The 16,949-nt window shown below is 42.8% G+C and overlaps 1 protein-coding gene across 2 annotated transcripts in view; it reads left to right on the forward strand.

The window, feature by feature from the left end:
- The window catches only part of LOC138261579 (vascular endothelial growth factor receptor kdr-like), a 420,550-nt gene that overhangs the window by 168,068 nt on the left and 235,533 nt on the right, over positions 1-16,949 (forward strand). For both annotated transcript variants that reach the window (XM_069210667.1, XM_069210676.1), the window contains exons 5-6: positions 632-788; positions 7,807-7,943. In XM_069210667.1, coding sequence (XP_069066768.1) covers positions 632-788; positions 7,807-7,943 — 294 coding nt within the window. The remainder of the gene's footprint in view (positions 1-631; positions 789-7,806; positions 7,944-16,949) is intronic.

The following is a 16,949-nucleotide window of genomic DNA, read 5'->3' on the forward strand; positions in this document are numbered from 1 at the left end:
CCATGGCCCGGCTCTTCATGAACGCATCTTCATTAGCTTCCAAATAGGACATTTTTATTAACAAATCATGACCTTTCTATTCCTTTTATGTAATGTATTTTCTTTAGAGTTTTGTACAGAGCCAGGATTTTACCAAGCAACCGCTTGGCAGTGCTAAATCCATTTTCTTGTATATTGACCAAGGTGGAATGTTCGAGGAGGACATAGAAGCCCACGATGCTAGAGGGTGAGATCCCTCAAGAGGTCTCCATTGGTCCAGAGGGTTTGTCCATGAGGTTCTGTTTCACCAGGAGTAAGAGGTTGGCTCGATGGGGTTAGTAGAAGCGGGGAAAGCCTCATGAAACAGCAGTGTTATGGTACTGCTATCCTTCCAGGGATGATGGACACCTTTCCTGGTTACAATGATCGATCCACTTATGTATCCATTGTGTGCACCGGTTAGTCCCTTTAAGGTAATCCCTGCAATAGATCATTTCTGGGACTGCCTTCTCAACAAAGGCTTCCAAGATCTGCATACTCCTGTTTCGAAGAAAAAAAACTACAGGATGTTGAAAAAAATACCCTATCTACTGTATCTTCTCAATAGACATCAAATTGTGACTTTGTGGTTTATGTTCTTCTCTCTTGGCAGTTCCAGCATCCACGCTATGTTCTGACTGGGGTACTATGGGATCCTACAAAGGGGTTCGTGATACCCCACCCTTCTCATACCTTCAAACAGATGCTGACGTGTAAGACACAAGTCAACGGAAAAGACTACTCAGTCCTTTATATGCCTCAGAAAGTGGGTAAGTAACAAGCAAAGAGGATACTTGTGAATCTTACACATCTGTACAGTTAGTACCTCACCACAACCCATCCAGCGTGCCAGAGGCTCTTGGGTTCAAGACCTTTCATTTTTAACGAATGATTGAAATTGTCATACATTTTGACGACATAATCGCTTGAGGACTTACTGTGTTTGCTGTGCAAAAATCTGGAGTGGAAATATAAAAGAAGAGGATATTATAATGGAGATAGTTATGTATTTTAAACTCACTGTAACCATGGAAACAATTCACTAATTGGAAGGGAATAGTGGAAGTGATGTCACACACTCTTCGACTCCTGTTTGCATCATAGTGTTAATCCTCTGTACAAACTTTAGACACTTAACAGCTTTCTATTTCCAGGTGAAAGGCTACTGGAATTGCAAGTAATGGAAAATACAGAAAGTAACAACCATTGGCAATTCAATCAGTCTCGCATTTGCTTCAGTTAGAGCTTTTGAGGTTGTAAGTTCCTAACTAGACTTTTCTTGCCACATAAATTGAATATGAAAAGTAAAACAGTTGACAAAAGCAAGCCGATTCAAAGCCCACGGCCATCATGAGCATGAGTGCAAAGGAGAGATGAAATAGAAGTTTGCTCACTGTCAAACATATCGGCAATCATGCAATTATCCATGTAACAGGGTCAGTCTGCAAGGCGGTAGCAAAACCTCCCCAAGGAGGGACAAACGTAAAGTATTTATCAATTATAACAAAGGATTTTTGAATAGCAACCCACGAACAAGTGAAAGTGAGGGGCGTGGTTGAAAGCCCATAATACTAACAACAGGTCAAAGTGCTTGCGTGCTCGACCTAAAAAGTGATTTTACAGCTTTGTTTCCTTTTTAGTTCTAACCTAGAGGCAGTTTTAGCTTTTTATACAGGTTCATGTTTTACAAAAAGCTCTCATTAAAATAGATATATATATGCATACATGCATACATACATATAAAGAGGGGCCTAGGGGTCTGTTTAAATGTCATTCACAATTTGTTTTTGTCCAATGCAGCATATAATATGGGGCAATGGACCAGCCCACGTCAGCCATTTATTCTCTTCACTATGATGGATGGCACTGGGCACATACATCTAAAACATCTACTTGAATGCCAGGGCACTTCTTACATATAATGTCTTTCATTTCATGTGTTTATTAGCTTTTTAGGGGTTGCGGTTACTTATTTTCTTGCAAACTTACGAACTCCACCTTTAAAAAGCAGCATGTATGCATGTGTTCGCAAAACAAAAAATACAAATAAAAAACTAAATATGCTTGCTAAGGCCTGAAGTATTTCCTTTTCATTTCTTGTTGATTCTGTTGCTTATTTTGTGACCTCTGAAACCGGGGGAGAGCAAGAGCAGGGCATGTGGTACCAGGGACAGCCCCTTACCCTACCTTCCACTAAGTGACAATGCCATCCATAATCCATCATTTGAAAGGAACCCCAGATCTAAGCACTAACCATAACTATAAAGACAGCTAGGCCTGAGAAAGAGAAAATGGGGGCCCAACAAGTGTGAAGGGGTTTATGAGGCAAGGATGTCGTCACTGTATTTACTGAGAAAATCAGATGTTTTACACTCTCAGAAATGACGTCCTTGGTCAGGCATTGAACACCAGCGATTCCTGCCTGTCTTGACAAAGATGTGTCTGGCTATGGGAAAATGTATGAACTAGGAAAAGGAAATAGCGGCAGCCTACATTTTAACAGTGGAATACAATCACTGATATGCTTTAGAGCAGCCATCTCCAACTAGTAGCTCGTGAGCTACTGATAGCTCTCCAGCTACCTCTGAATAGCTCTCCTATGTGTAGCCCAGGCTACTAAATTAGAGACTATTGTTTGAATTCATTAACTTATGTATTAATAAACTGAAAAGTGTGTATTCAAGATGAAAATATGTGTTATCTTCAGCTCTCAAAAGATGATGTTTGGATACAAATTGTTTAATTTCTAAAATATACATTCCAGATTGCTAAAACCTATCTTGCATTACTGCTGGCAACCCAGCCTGATGCACCAAGGTAATCACCACTGGCAGTCTTGCATAGGGTGGCCACTAACGTAATTTTGTCTATACAACACTGATTATATTAGTAGGTTGGCATGATTTTTATTGAACGTAAGTAGCTCTTGTTATAGAAAAGGTTGGAGACACCTGCTTCAGAGCATAATTTTAAATCATGTTACATGGCTTAATTTAGAGCCCCATTCACAAAGGGAATTAAGTGTAGTAAAATTATGAGTGATGAAATCTCCTCACAATGCACTGCAGAGTCACCACGCGGAGATACCGCCACGAGTGCAGAGATTCCGCCACAAGTGCGGAGTCCCTTTATAAACCGGGCCCTCAGATCAGACACACTTCCACTAGCTTGTTTTATCTGTAAAAAGTTTTACTTTGACAATGTTGGGAAAATACTCTGCAGGTTTATCATGTGTCCTCAACAATAAAAAGTCAACCCCCCCCCCCAAGAACATGATTATTTAAATAAATCAATAAAGAAGTGAGTCTAAAGTGATGGAACAAAATATGGCATTAAGTGATCACTGTCATGTTTAAGCATACAGCCAATCATTAGGTGCATAGAGAAAACTAGAAGTATCTATTCAAAGCTAACAGCCTGTGTCTGCCTCCCCTTCTTGTTTGTCAGTCTGCCAAATGCGGATACCCTCAGGCAGCAATAAAATAGAAAAATGAGACTATGCAACTTGTAAAGGGGAAACTGCATTATCACCTATTGTAATAGCACACCCAATAAATACCGCTCCCAATGGAATCAGTATTTACCTAATGCTACCACCTGGGTCTATGGAATACTTAAAAAGAGACCTTAGTCTGATATGTCCACTTAATAAAATCACCTCCTTCAGGAACAAAAAAAAGTAAAGAAAAGACACATGGACATCAATTCACCAAAATACCTGGGGTAGCAGACGTAACATCAGATGTTCTTTGACCCACCATGAAATAACAAGATTGACCCTCTGTCCCACCCTTAGCCCCACAACAGCCTTCTGTATGCTGCTCATGGGCCAACAGATTAGTGTGGGGTGGAAAGCCAAAAACATAGCTCCTAAAGCGCTGTTTACGTTCGGCTCATGTCACTGCCTCCAAGACCATTGAGACCAAAGGTATCCATGGTCAGGGCAGGGATACCAAAGGGTAAGTCTGGGGTAGCAGCTTCTGACCCTCACTCACTACAACGAATTAATGTACTTGAAAGACAACCAAACGTTTGCAGGATTTTGTGATGAAAATGGGAGGAGGGACTGCACCCTACCTTCTATAGAGGACCCAGGCCAAGCTTTCCATATCTGGGATGGTGCACACCCTCACTCCCCATCGGGGATTAGCAACCGGTGCTCCTATCAGATGATCTTCCCTTACAGTACTACTGGTCCTTCTGTTTTCCGACTGCTGACAATCTGATGTCGCGAAGTGCCAGCAAGGAGGCAAATCAAATAGGTAAACATTAAATAAGTAAACAAATAAATATTAGATGAGTACTAGTCTATTTGGCTTGAATTACTTATTTTTATTGCAGAATTTTTATTGCAGTTTTATTTACACTCAGCATAGCCTCCCCTTCTAGGATTCTTGAATTTGAACAGCAATAATGCGGTCAGCAAGACATGTCAATGAATTAAGCTCTCACTGCTGACATCTGATGTCGCATGCAGGGCATGAGTATGAGTCCTATTAATAGCAACCCAACTTTGCATCCTTCAGAGGTCGATAAGTTCAGTGCCATTACATTGGACAATAGTACGCCAGTTACCTACAGCACTTTAAAACGAAAAAATGTGGCATAAAGTGGTATGTAAAGACAAATTATTAGTATTGTCATACTAAATTGGGGATTATGATGCAAATTCATCATGCCTGAGCACTACGTATTCTTTTTATATTTATTTTGATATCCATTTTCTGTCTCTTATGTTGATTTGTGCTGTAAATCTTATGTCATGTCTCATTGTCTGATGACCATTTTTTAAAGAATTGATTGATGATTCTTGCTCCCCAATGAACGTTTTATGAAAAATAATAATAAAAAATAAGTAGTTGACTAGCTGTAAAGTATCTGTTCTAGAGGCAGCACAGATGTTACCTCCGACTGTTTTAAGTCTTCATTAAACAAGAAAAAACTTTTCAAGGAACAATTGGAAAAAAATCATACTTTTGATAGTTTTACTAACTCCAAAGTGTTAAACGAACAATCAATCATTTGTATTGAAATCTGAATTAAGCCTGCACTCTTACACTGAAACCATAGTGCCCTAATAATTGCCATATGTCTGCTCCACCTGCCCTGCAGCGGGCCCATAAGTTATCAGACAATTTCTAAAATAATCAGTGTCAGTAAGGATCGAACATAGATTTGCATCAAATTCTTCTTGGGTGGCTTCTTCTGAGGGGCTGTAGGTAATAAATGGGGTGAGCGGAACTCCCTGTGGAGTTACATAAAAACTCAGCAATATTCCATGGAGTTCCACCAACAGGAAGAAAAGATTCAGCACCAGTAGAACATTCCACACTGAAAAATCAGCACAAATGGCACCAAGCAGAGGGCGCAGCTAATCGAGATGATTATGTTGCCGCTCGAGTAGATTTTCTACCTGAGCAGCAGTCATCTGACTGCGGACCTTCACAACTGCCCGCAACCTACCGCGTTAGAAAAATCTTGCCGGATAGCCTTCTAGTGACCAAAAACTGCGCTAGGGGATGGCAAATCTCACTCATGCTCGCAAACTTACCGTTCTGCACAAGGGAAAAAATTCCATAATGCGGCGATTGTCGGAATTTGACCTGAACATTTTTACAAGAGTAAAGCAGAGACGCCAAAATTCCTCCAATTCCACGAGCGGAATGGACTATTCTACCCACCCCTAGTATTAAAGACACTTTTTGCCCACTGTTCATCAGTATGAACTCTCCACTGAGAGATATGAATTTGTATGAGGGCTGATCTGTAGGACTACTATTTTGTAGATTAGTAGATTCATTTTTAAGGATTCAAGCAACAAGTCATTCTACAAATGCCCTAAAATTTGCGGTACTGAGCTATCTTTGTCAGAGTATCGTCTGACATAAATATTGTGTTCTAAAAATTGTCTACAAAAATATAAAATTAATAATAGAAAATCTATACCTGATGGGCCTATATTTTGGTACATAGTATTTAGGACATGATATATATGTCATATGATATTCTTGTATATGATGTTCTGCTTCAACCCCTGAATGTTACAACCATCTCCGAGATACGCATGCCGTGTAACAGGTATCAAATTCCTGGCTCGCATAAAATCGGAATTGAATAAAGGAAATCCCAGAGGAGTAATGAACACTCTTCTCTGATGGCTGCCAAAAACATGGACTGTTCATAAATATAGTTCCAGCATTTACTGAGCAGTATTCAATAGCAACTTATCGATTTGGTAGTAAGTTATAGATTTGCCAATGACTGTGAGGCACCATATTACCCTACTTTAACAGTAGCTGACTGAGAACTTTGAAACTACAAGTGCCAGAATGCAATGGGGACTAACATCAATGCCAAGTAAAGAACAAATAGCAGCATGGTAAAGACTGTGCTGTAGGAACTTACAATAAAGGTTTTATGAGTAGTAAATGATCTAAGTGCACATCAACACAAATATCAAGGCCTATTGTATATTGTCTGACCATACTGTAAATTACCATTTGGCATTGTTGTTTATTACCACCGTTGGAGCTTTAATGTTGATAATTTAGCAAAATAACACAAATCTTCCTGATTGGCTTGAAACTACAGAGATCCTGATATTGGCAAAACTAAACTCACAAAATAAATGTATGACCTTTATATGTAATGTAACCCTGCACCAGTACAATGTGAGAAGGCGAGTAAGGTAGACAACGGAGAATGAAGAGCAACAACATATTGAAATAATAAAGGGATCTAAGAGATCCCATGGCAAATCTCCTTTGATGCTAAAAAAAACATATGGACAGGGAGTGTGGTGCAGGGGCCTTCGTGCACTGATCGGAAATAAATAGAATTGTGAGGGAGGAAGATCTAAAATGTTGTGACCCATAAAATGTTTTTAAAAGCCTGGTTTAGATGGCAGAGCATTAAATATCTGGAGAGAATGCTAAAATGACCATCATTTCGTGAATAATCCGGTGATCATCTCAGTGGCATTGGCAGTAGTCAGTGGTGGAACTGTGGTTGAGAATGTTACTGACCGTGGTAGCCCATGTGCATGCTGGGGGTGACGTATCCAGTGAACACAGGCCATCCGCTAGTGCCAAACAGTTAGAGGAACACACAGAGGAAGTTGCATAATAGCTTGCTCCTTCCAGATGAATTCCATCTCTGCTGATATACAGTGATCAAGCAAATGCAACATGGCATTAAATATAAATAAAATTAAAGTGTAATAAACAGATTTTACCACATATTTGAAAAATGCGAATTCCATGCATGTGTCTTTACTTTGAACACTAGGAGAGTTTGTCTTCGGACAAATGCCTCCCATGGGATCTATCAAAAGATGAGTGAGTGATCGATGTTGTGTAGTGTCATGGCTACCCACTGCATCCGGCTGAGCCCATCCCAAAATGGCAGCCATCACATCAGTGCTCTAACGAAAGGGACTGGTTATTTGAAATCACGGACATTGGATACTTCACCTTCTACCTCAGTGTCTTCCTGCACTGCACAGCTTGAGTTGTGTGAGCGGGGAAAACTGTCGGGTCATAGTTGTGGCAAGGCTTAGGTAGAAAAATTGAAATTGGTTTAGAACAACACAATGGTTGAGCACAAATATTGTTTGTGGACATTAAAGGGTGCACGAGTAGTCTTTGCGGTCTTTAGAGGTGAGTAGAAGGATGTCAAGGGAGCCAGTTTGAACCATCCATTCCCTCTTTTTACGAAGTTCTTTAAATTTAAGCCATTATCCTAGCTTAGCTCAAATTCACTATTTATTTATGTGTTTTTGGTATTCAGTGGCAGATATCTATGACATGACTGCCCACGCAGAGGAGGAGAAGCTGCTGGTCGGAGACACTCTTTCTCTTGTATGTTCTGTGCGGCTGCTCCTAAATGGACGTGTGCGCGTGGACTGGTCCTTCAATGGCATCGAGGTGAGCAGAAACACTTAATTAAAAAGGAATACTGTAAAAAAAAGTCACAATAAACTTGAGCAATTGAAATAACAGTGATAGGTTGCTGAATATTTATCTGCCTTAAAAACGTAAATTAATGTAAAGTTTAAAAAAAAAAAATGAACAGGTTTAAAGAAATTAAAAATCCTCATTGCAGCTCATGGGTTCCCATTTATACCCCAGTTAGAGCCTGGTTTAGAGTTTGTTTATTACAAATGCCATGAGATCTGTCACATTAACTCAAAATCGTGCCCCAAAATTGCTGCACCTCTGATTTTTGGAATTGCCATCTTCCTTGGTCATCAGTTCTCAAACTCTTTCTTCCCCCTTTACGTCCCATGCCACTGCCACTTACACCCCCACTCCCCGCTTCCTTTCTTTGTCCTCTACACTCTGCTGCCAATTGCCTGACATTCAGAAGAAATATTGTCAGATTTAATCCTTGCACACATCAAGACCTGGATATAAAATAAGTCAATGCTTCCTCTTAACAAGACAGACTCTAGTTCCATAAGAGAAGCCTATGGGCCACCGCTTAAGTTTGCTAGTGGCAACATAGGTGAAACTATGCAAAGGTCTCCTCTTTGAGAGGTTCTTTGATTTTAAAACCGCCTTTGATTAAATAGAGAATTAATTTGGTCTAAAGTCAGGGCCTTGGGCATGGCAAGAAGACTTATGGGAGTTCGAGTCTTTCTCCAGACTGGGCCCTGGCTAAGGGGCCCCAAAACAGGGTCGCACAAAGGCAAGAGGAGCAGGAGCTACAGTGGCCAAAGCAAGCGTGCTTCTCAGTCCCAGTCCTGTTTACGCTAACTGTGGCTGGTATTGCTGCCCACAGAAATATGGATAGTACTTTCCATGCTAAACTAGTAAACATATGTCTCAGTATTTTGAAGTACACAGATGACCTGGTCATCTTGGATAGAACACAGAAAGGGCTCTAACCTTCCGCCGTAGACAGCCGTGGGTCAGAATCGCTGACTTTACGTCCTGGTTTGCAAGAGGTGTGCCTCTCCTCACTGTTCCTGACCTCTTCCACCCCCTCCCACAAGGGTGGCAGCACCACCATAGAACCCTTCTGTCTCAAAATGCTAACACACAGAGTTCCCCTCTGGATAAAAAAGTAGGGGGTCATCCTGAATTCTTCAAACATTTCTAGCAGGTAGAGCCAAGGGAGACATCCTTACATTTTCCAAAGGCACCTCTTTCAACAGAAATCCTTCCCAAATGGAACTCTTTTATGATCTTTTCTCTGAGCACCCTTCTCCTGGAGGGCTGGAGGTTTTCTGCAGTGACGTTTGGTTGGGTCACACGTAGGATATCCTAAAACCTTCCCTCAACCCGGTCACAAAAATGATGCCACTTCTGTATCTTCAAACCCAGGCAAAGAGTTTTGTAGTTCACTGCTAGGTACAGAGCGGGGAGCGGTCCTGCCACCCACCTGCTCTTTGCCTCCTACTTTTGCCTGCTGTCTCTTACCTTCTTGCATTGCATTTATTTCTCCCTGTTTGCCTCTGTTGCTATGTCTGTCGCAGGACCCGGACGTAAATCAAACGATAAATGGATGAGCCCTCTTGCAGTTAGCTAAACCTGCACCCCTTTCCCATCAGGCATTTCGAGGAGTTAAAAATTCCAGTAAATCCTCTTCTTCTTAAGCCTCTCCTAATTGTTCCCACAAATGAGAAGGGCTATTGGTGAACGGTAATCTCACCTAGTTGCTTGACTTTATCTAGTGCAAGGAGTTCTTCTCTTTGCATTTCCAAACTCTTGTATCATATTTGCTCCTCCCACTAATGGTTTTTCTCTTCAGATGCAGGCTTGTCACATCTTCCCCACACTTCTGGAGACCATGCGCCAAGTATGTCTTCTTCTGCTCAAGCTCACAATCACAATGGAAAATCTTTCAAAGGTGGCTCAGCTGGTGGAAGTTAATGCTTTGCAGCCTCCATCTTTGTTCCTCTCTGTGGCTTAGCTGATGGAACTTAATGCTTGGCAGCCTTCATCTTTGCTCCTCTCAGACACTTCTGGGTCTGGTGGGTCAGTGGACTAACACATCTATTCCTGGGATGTGTGTTTGACCTCATGATCACAGACTTAAATCCCCACAGGTCCACACAGCCTTTCATAAAATGAGTATCATTGAGTTGGGCAACATTAAACATCAGTTAGCTATCAGTAGTTCCAGGATACTCCTCAGGTGTGAATGTGGGCTTTACAAATGGGTCTGTTATGTTTCAAGTGGAAAAGCGGCACAATACAATATTGCTTAATGTGGACCACATATGCAACTGTATCCACATAAAGTATCAAAGTAACATGTTCCATTATTTGACTTGGAATACATAAAAAAAAAATAGACAGAATGAGAGATGGTGACTGGACATGGTGACTGTCAAGTGTTAAGCTTCAGCTGTCAAAGGAGGAAAGGAGGAAAGGAGGAAAAGAGTGATAAAAGTTACCTTAGGAAAACAAAATCAATGGATGATTTGGGGATTTTGAATTGAGGGCCATTCAATGCACTAACATATGAGGAGTGCAAATCTATTGTAACTCTTTGTTCAAAATGAAAGAATAAAAATATTACTCCTTGAATATTTATTAGTAACTGGTGTGTTAGAATCATCTGGAAAAACAGAATTAAGCATTCATAGATTCAGACACCTAGAAATATTACCTCTCGTCCCTCCCTCACCGTCTTTCTTAACCAATGAGGCTCCTTTGCCTCCAACAGACCCCTGTCTTCCTAAAGAAAATGTCTCCTGCCCCTCCTCGTCCTGTTCTTTTTCCTCTCCTAGGAGACTTACCTTCTTTCCTCCTTCACAACGGGGCCTCAGGGACTTCATGCCTGGATCCCTGCCGGGAGCGGGGCTCAAGCAGCGGTCTCCCGCCTTCGCTGTGTTCTGTGTTTGGCAGCATCGCTGCTGATGGAGCAAGGCCAGCGGACGCTGCAAAAGAGTTGGGGAGTCTTGCTGAGGCTGGGGCTGAGCCTCCAGGCCGGCACCTCTGCTCAGCAGGACTTGTTTTCTGAGGCATTTTTCCAGGAGAAGCAGCAGGAACGGGTTGCTGACAGGTTTTTTTCTAATTCAGAAACTTTTCAAACACTCACTCCCAGTCACAGATCTGGGCTAAATCCATCATTCTTTTGCTCACCATGCCACCCCAGTTTGGACTCAGCCATATGCAAATCGGTCTTGATCCTGCTCCTCATGGGAACAGTTCAGCCCGAACTGCCAGGCCAGGTCCTCCCGTGGGGTGGTCAAGTGAGCAAAAGATCAATGGATTTAACTCAGATCTGTAATTGGGGGTAAGCGTTTGAAAAGTTTCAGCACTCTGTCCATCATCCTTTTGTGTTGCATTTATGTATGATCATGGAAGGGAAGAGAGCTAGCAAGTGGAAGCATGTGCTGTCCACCCCTATCTTCTCCTTGGAAGAGGATGTTCCTCTGCCTCACAAGAGGACTCCAGATGCTCAGAGTCCGGGGTGAGTGTGCCTCTCATGTCTAGGGAAGAAATGTAGGACATGATTGAGGTAGCAGTGGCAAGAGCTCTTCAGGCTCACCCTCCAAAGTCCGTAAAACCAGCCTAACCTAAGACTGTGGTGGTGGACGTTAATTCTTCGGCCTCAGATTTTGGAGGCTCCGTCTACTTCATTGGTGGGAAGTGTGTTTCCCAAGAAGACATGTGGGACATTCTGGCCCATGTGAGGGAAAACTTGGGATTTCCAGTCTTTTCAAGCAGTGGAGATGGGGAATGCTCTGTTTGCTCAATAAGTTATGCTCTCTAGGTTTGCCATGCCCTTTCAACGTCCTGTTAGGGATATGGTCTTGAGGAGATGAAAGAATGTGGATAAGATTCAAGTTCCTTGATTTCAACAAAAGTTGTACTTGGTTTTAAAGGGGAGGATACTTTCCCTCATTTAATTCATCTGGATTTGACTCTGGCTACCCTGATCAGCAAAACGGCTATCAATCCAGAGGACTGTACTACTGCTGATGCCACGGATAGGAAAGTGGACTCTGGCTGAGAATTTGCCTTTGAAGGCAACTCTTTTTTCTGCTTATTCAGCACAATCCCTGGTACAGGACCTTGATAAGCTGACAGTGGCAATTCAGAAGGGGACACAGTGCTCTGATTTATTGGCAGCGATGGAACAGCAAGTGAGGTTGCTGGTTGACATTTCCTCGGATATTTACACACGTCCGCTATGTCCCCTGGGCCTTTAATTGCAGCTAGATGTTCTCTGTGGCTGAGGTAGTGGAAGGCAGGCTCTGGGGAGAAGGCTGCCCTGATAAAAAACACGTTTGAGGGTCAGGCACTCTTTGGAGAACAGTGACCGGCCATGATCTCCAAGGCATTTAAAGAAAGGAAACATGCCTTGCCATATAAAGGGCTTCCTCTGCTGGAAAACCGTCTTCCTTTCGGAGGAGGAGGTTTCAGCCCAGGTTTTCTCCAAAACACAATGTTCCTGCTCAGAAGCGGGCCCCTAAGAAGGGCTCCTGACAATCACTGTCACTGTGGAGCATTGCTGGTAGGGGGCATGCTTCTGCATTTTTTGTATATATGGCAGCAGGATGTGTCAGACCGATGGGTACTAGACATTGTGGCCAATGCTACACAATAGACTTCAATCATGTTCCTCCACAGTCTCCAGTTCCTGGTGCGAAGAGGAATAGGTTGACCCTGCTGGATGGGGTCAGGGACTTGTTTGAAGAATGGGCCATCTAATCGTTTCCAGTGGCGGAACAAGGGAAAGGCTATTCAATCTTGTTTCTGGTTTGGAAAGAGACTGGGGCATTTCAGCCAGTCCTGGATCTCAAGTGAGTCAATTCTTGGATAAAGGCTGATCATTTCTGAATGTTGATTGCTTAGGAGATTATCCTGCTAATAGGTACAGGAGATTTTTTAGCATCTGTGGAACTTAAGGATGTTTACATGCACATTCCTGTTGCAGTTCCCTTTCAACTATTTCTACGGTTTACAATAGGAGGGTGAGCATTTCCAGTTTTGTGTTCTTCCCCAGGTTTTTACAAAGATTCTGGCACCACTGATGGCTGTTCTTCATGCAGAGGGAGTGTTTGTGCATCCTTATTTAGACGATCTCTTGGTTCAATCCATAAGTGAATCATACTTGGGAGTTCATGTGGCAAACGAGTATTGTAGGTTCTACAAGGGTTCGGATTTTTGATGAACTGGGGAAAGTTATCTTTGGATCCGTCCCAAGACATGGTGTTCATTGGGGTATGTTTTCTAATTCTCAGAGGGTTGGTGACATTGACAGAGAGGAGTTTGGTCAGCCAGTAGGATCAGGTTCGGTCTTTGGTGGCTCAGGAAGCTCCCCGGGCCTTGAAATTGTTGCAGGTGCAGGGTAACTTGGCATTGGCTGTGTTCCATGTCCCTTGGGCCAGGTTTCACCTGCATATTCCACGCCTTGAAAAATCTACTTGCCCACTCCCTGTGGCAAGTCATATTTTATCAGGCTGAGCTATTTTTAGGACCTACTCTGGTGAGTTGACAAAGAGCAGATGTTCTTTTCAGTCTGAAAGTGTAGGACCAATAAAGACACCTTTAAATCTTGTTCTTGTCACAATTGCTCTGTGTTCAGACAGAGAGCTCAAAAATTAGTTTGTCTTCTTACAATTAATTTTCCTTCTGCCTGCAGAGTTCCAGGGTATTTTAAGGTGAACTATCTGACCGATTGTACAAAGAGAGTGAAATGGAAGGCTGTAGGTTGTCAGGTTTTTCCTCACAGACAACATTTACATAACTAAGTGAAGTATACAAACGTTTTAAAATATACTTCAGTAGTTAGGGAAGCCCATTTTTGTACTTTTGTATGAAGAAGAATTTACTCAATAGGATGAAAACAAATCAGAACACTTTACTTAGTGATGTCCAAAGGATATCTATGTTTTTTTCTGAAAACCAATTTTCACATATTGTTGTTAATACACTATATAATTTTATCAGTAAAGCTGCATGTTAATAGGGAGATGTTTGAACATTTCTTGGAAATTTACTGTCTGAAAATGACAATGTGCTACCACATAATGCTTTAGTAATATATTTATAAAAGGTGAGTGTTCAAACATAAACCGAGAAACACTCCTGCCCTGTTGGCAATGCTATTAGTAAACTTGGGGGCATTTTACAAGAAAGTGGTGCATCAGCTATGATGTGCCATTTTTCTCCCCCGCCCCCCCAATGTCACCATGATAGCGCTGTATTTACAATATGACAAACCATGGCGCACATTAGCACAATATCATCAACATTTTTTATGCTATTGTGGCGTATTGGTTGACTAGCACCAAAAAGTATGGCGCTAGTCCAGCAATTCATGGGGAGGCCCATTGGAAATAATGGGAGTGTTACTTTAACACCTGCCTTAGGCAGGTGTTAAAAATGACAGGAAAAATATTGCAGTTAAATCTCCTAAATTTTACTATGCCATTTTTCCGGACCTCCTAACGGGGGAATGCCCACCTTGCATACATTTTGCCTCGCACAGGCATAATGTGGCGCCAGGGGTTATAAAGTGGCACAATGTAAATGCAGCGTGGGAAAATGTCTCCTTGACGCCCCCTTTGCGTAATAAAAAGACACTAGGGTGGGGCAAGGAGGTGCTAGAGGCTTGTAAATGAGCCCTCAAGAGGCAAGTCATGGATCATTTTGTCCCTATATGTAGGCTAGATTCCAAATATACACTGAGCAAATGTTTACTCTATTTAACCAAACAAAAAAGTTTTTTTGTGCAGCAGACAATGCCGAGCTCACATATTGGAAGGTGCTTTCATATGTGAGAATGAAGAAAAAGGCAACTCTGTAAACTAAAATATTTGCCTAGGATCACACAATTTGAGACCCGTCTATGGGTCAAGTACATTACAGTTAGGTACAGTAGACTATTCAAGTTACTTGACCTGCAGGCCTAGTAACATTTTAATGATTTTTCAAGGCCTGCATTCTGGTCAACTGGATTCTGTCCCATTGGTCTCCAGGGACTCTCAATCTTCAGGCCGTATCCCAATGGCAGCTCCTGTCTGCAGGGAACTGTTTTGGTAACTGTTGCTAGAACATCTGATCAAGGGGATTTCCCTGTCTCCTCCAACTCTGTTGATTGTTGCAACAGATGCCAGTCTCTCTGGGTGAGGGGGGGGGCTTGACTGGGGTCGGAGCAGGTTCAAGGTTTCTGATCTCTTCAGGACTCTTAGAGCTCATTGAATTGGAGGGATTTCAAGACTTTTTGTTTGGCTCTGGTGCCTTTTCAGGCGCACCTGAAAGGAAAAGCCTTACTGGCACAGACAATCTGGTGGCGGGGGCTTACATCAACAGGCAGGCGGTACCAGATCTAGGTCTCTGACCTTGATTGCCTGGGATATTTTCTTGTGGGCACAGGTTTATGTTCTGTCTCTGTGCATTGGGGGAGAGGAAAATGATCGGGCAGACCTGTTGTGCAGAGAAAATCCGTCCTCCAGGGATTTCCCCCTACACTCATCTCTGTTTGATCTGCTTGTCCTGAGGCAGGGTCTTCCAGTGGTAAACCGGTTTGATTCACCAGGGAATACGAAAGTACGGAGATTTTGTACAAGGAGTCAATGTCCTCTGGTTTGGGCAGTGGACAGGTTTACTGGTCGTTGACCTCAGGGGCTGATGCATGCCTTCCCGCCTTTTCAATTGGTCAGGGATTTTCTGGTGAGTGTCAGGAGACGGTCAGGAGAGAGAGGGCGCAGGTGATTTTGGTAGTGCCATGGTGGCCTTGAGCGAATCGATTCCCTTTACTACAGTTGTTAAGAGCAGTCCACAGTGGGATCTTCCGGTGATTCAGTCTCTGCTTGTCCTTCCGACCCTTCCCATGGGGTCTTTGAGGAAGTTGCATTTGACGGCATGGAGGTTGATTTGAGAGGCTTAGCTGATCTAGGGGTTCCTGCACAGCAGGCAGTGCCTTTGCAGGCTTCACGGAGATCCTCTACTCTGCATTCTTCTGCCAGGCATCGGAGGGCCTTTTCTACTTGGTGTTTGAGGAAGAAGGTGGCTGAACGGTACATCCTACGGTGGCCCATATATTTCTGGTTATGTAATTTTTACAGGATGGTGCTAACTTAGGTTTGTCGGTAGCCACTTTGAGGGTTCAGTGGGCAGGGATTCGGGCATTTCATGGTTCTTTGCATAATCCAAAAGATGATGGGGGCTGATGCCTAGGTTTTTTCAGGGTCTGTTGAACTTGTTTCCTAGACTGGTTTGTTCTTTCCCTAGTTGGAATCTGCAGCTGGTTTTGATGCCTTAACTGGGCCTCCATTTGAACCCCTTGAGGGTGTTGATTTGGAACTTTTAACTTTTAAGACTTGTTTTTTAGTGGCCATAACCTCTGCCAGGCACTTGGGGGAGATGGAGGCCTTGTCCTGTAAGTTTCTTTTCTGTAAGATGTTTCAGAACAGGATTATTCTGGTTCAGGTTCCCTCATTCGTTCTTAAAGTCAATTCAGCTTTTCATGTCAGCCAGGGAGTGGTCCTGCTGGAATTTCATCCTGAGCCATCCTCAGATGAGGAGTGCAGATTGCACTGTGTGGTACCTGGATGTGGTTAACTTGTTCCATAAAGGGGACGCATTGTTTGTGAATTTTGGTCCTGCTAAGAAAAGGGAGAAGCTTTCTACTGCTACCTTGAGTTGGTGGATCCATTCTCTGGTCTTGTTGGCAGATGAGTTGAAGGGTGTGGTTCCTCCTCCAGGTGTTCAGGGTCAAGAGGGTTCAGGGGCAGTCCACACACAGTATAGCGATAACAGTGGTGAAATGCAGGGGACTTCAGTGGTGGAAATTAGTAGGGTTGCAACCTGGTCCACTCCTTCTATGTTTGTTCGGATTGCTGAGCTGGAACGTTTGGATAATATATTGAGCCACAGAGGTGTGTCCTCTATGAGGGAATAGAGTTATTTCTGTATATTTTCTGGGCACTCTATTAAAGTTGGGTGTTTGCAACTCAGTTGTCTGTT

Source organism: Pleurodeles waltl, chromosome 2_1 (genome assembly GCF_031143425.1).
Source record: "Pleurodeles waltl isolate 20211129_DDA chromosome 2_1, aPleWal1.hap1.20221129, whole genome shotgun sequence".
NCBI classification, from domain to species: Eukaryota; Metazoa; Chordata; class Amphibia; order Caudata; family Salamandridae; genus Pleurodeles; species Pleurodeles waltl.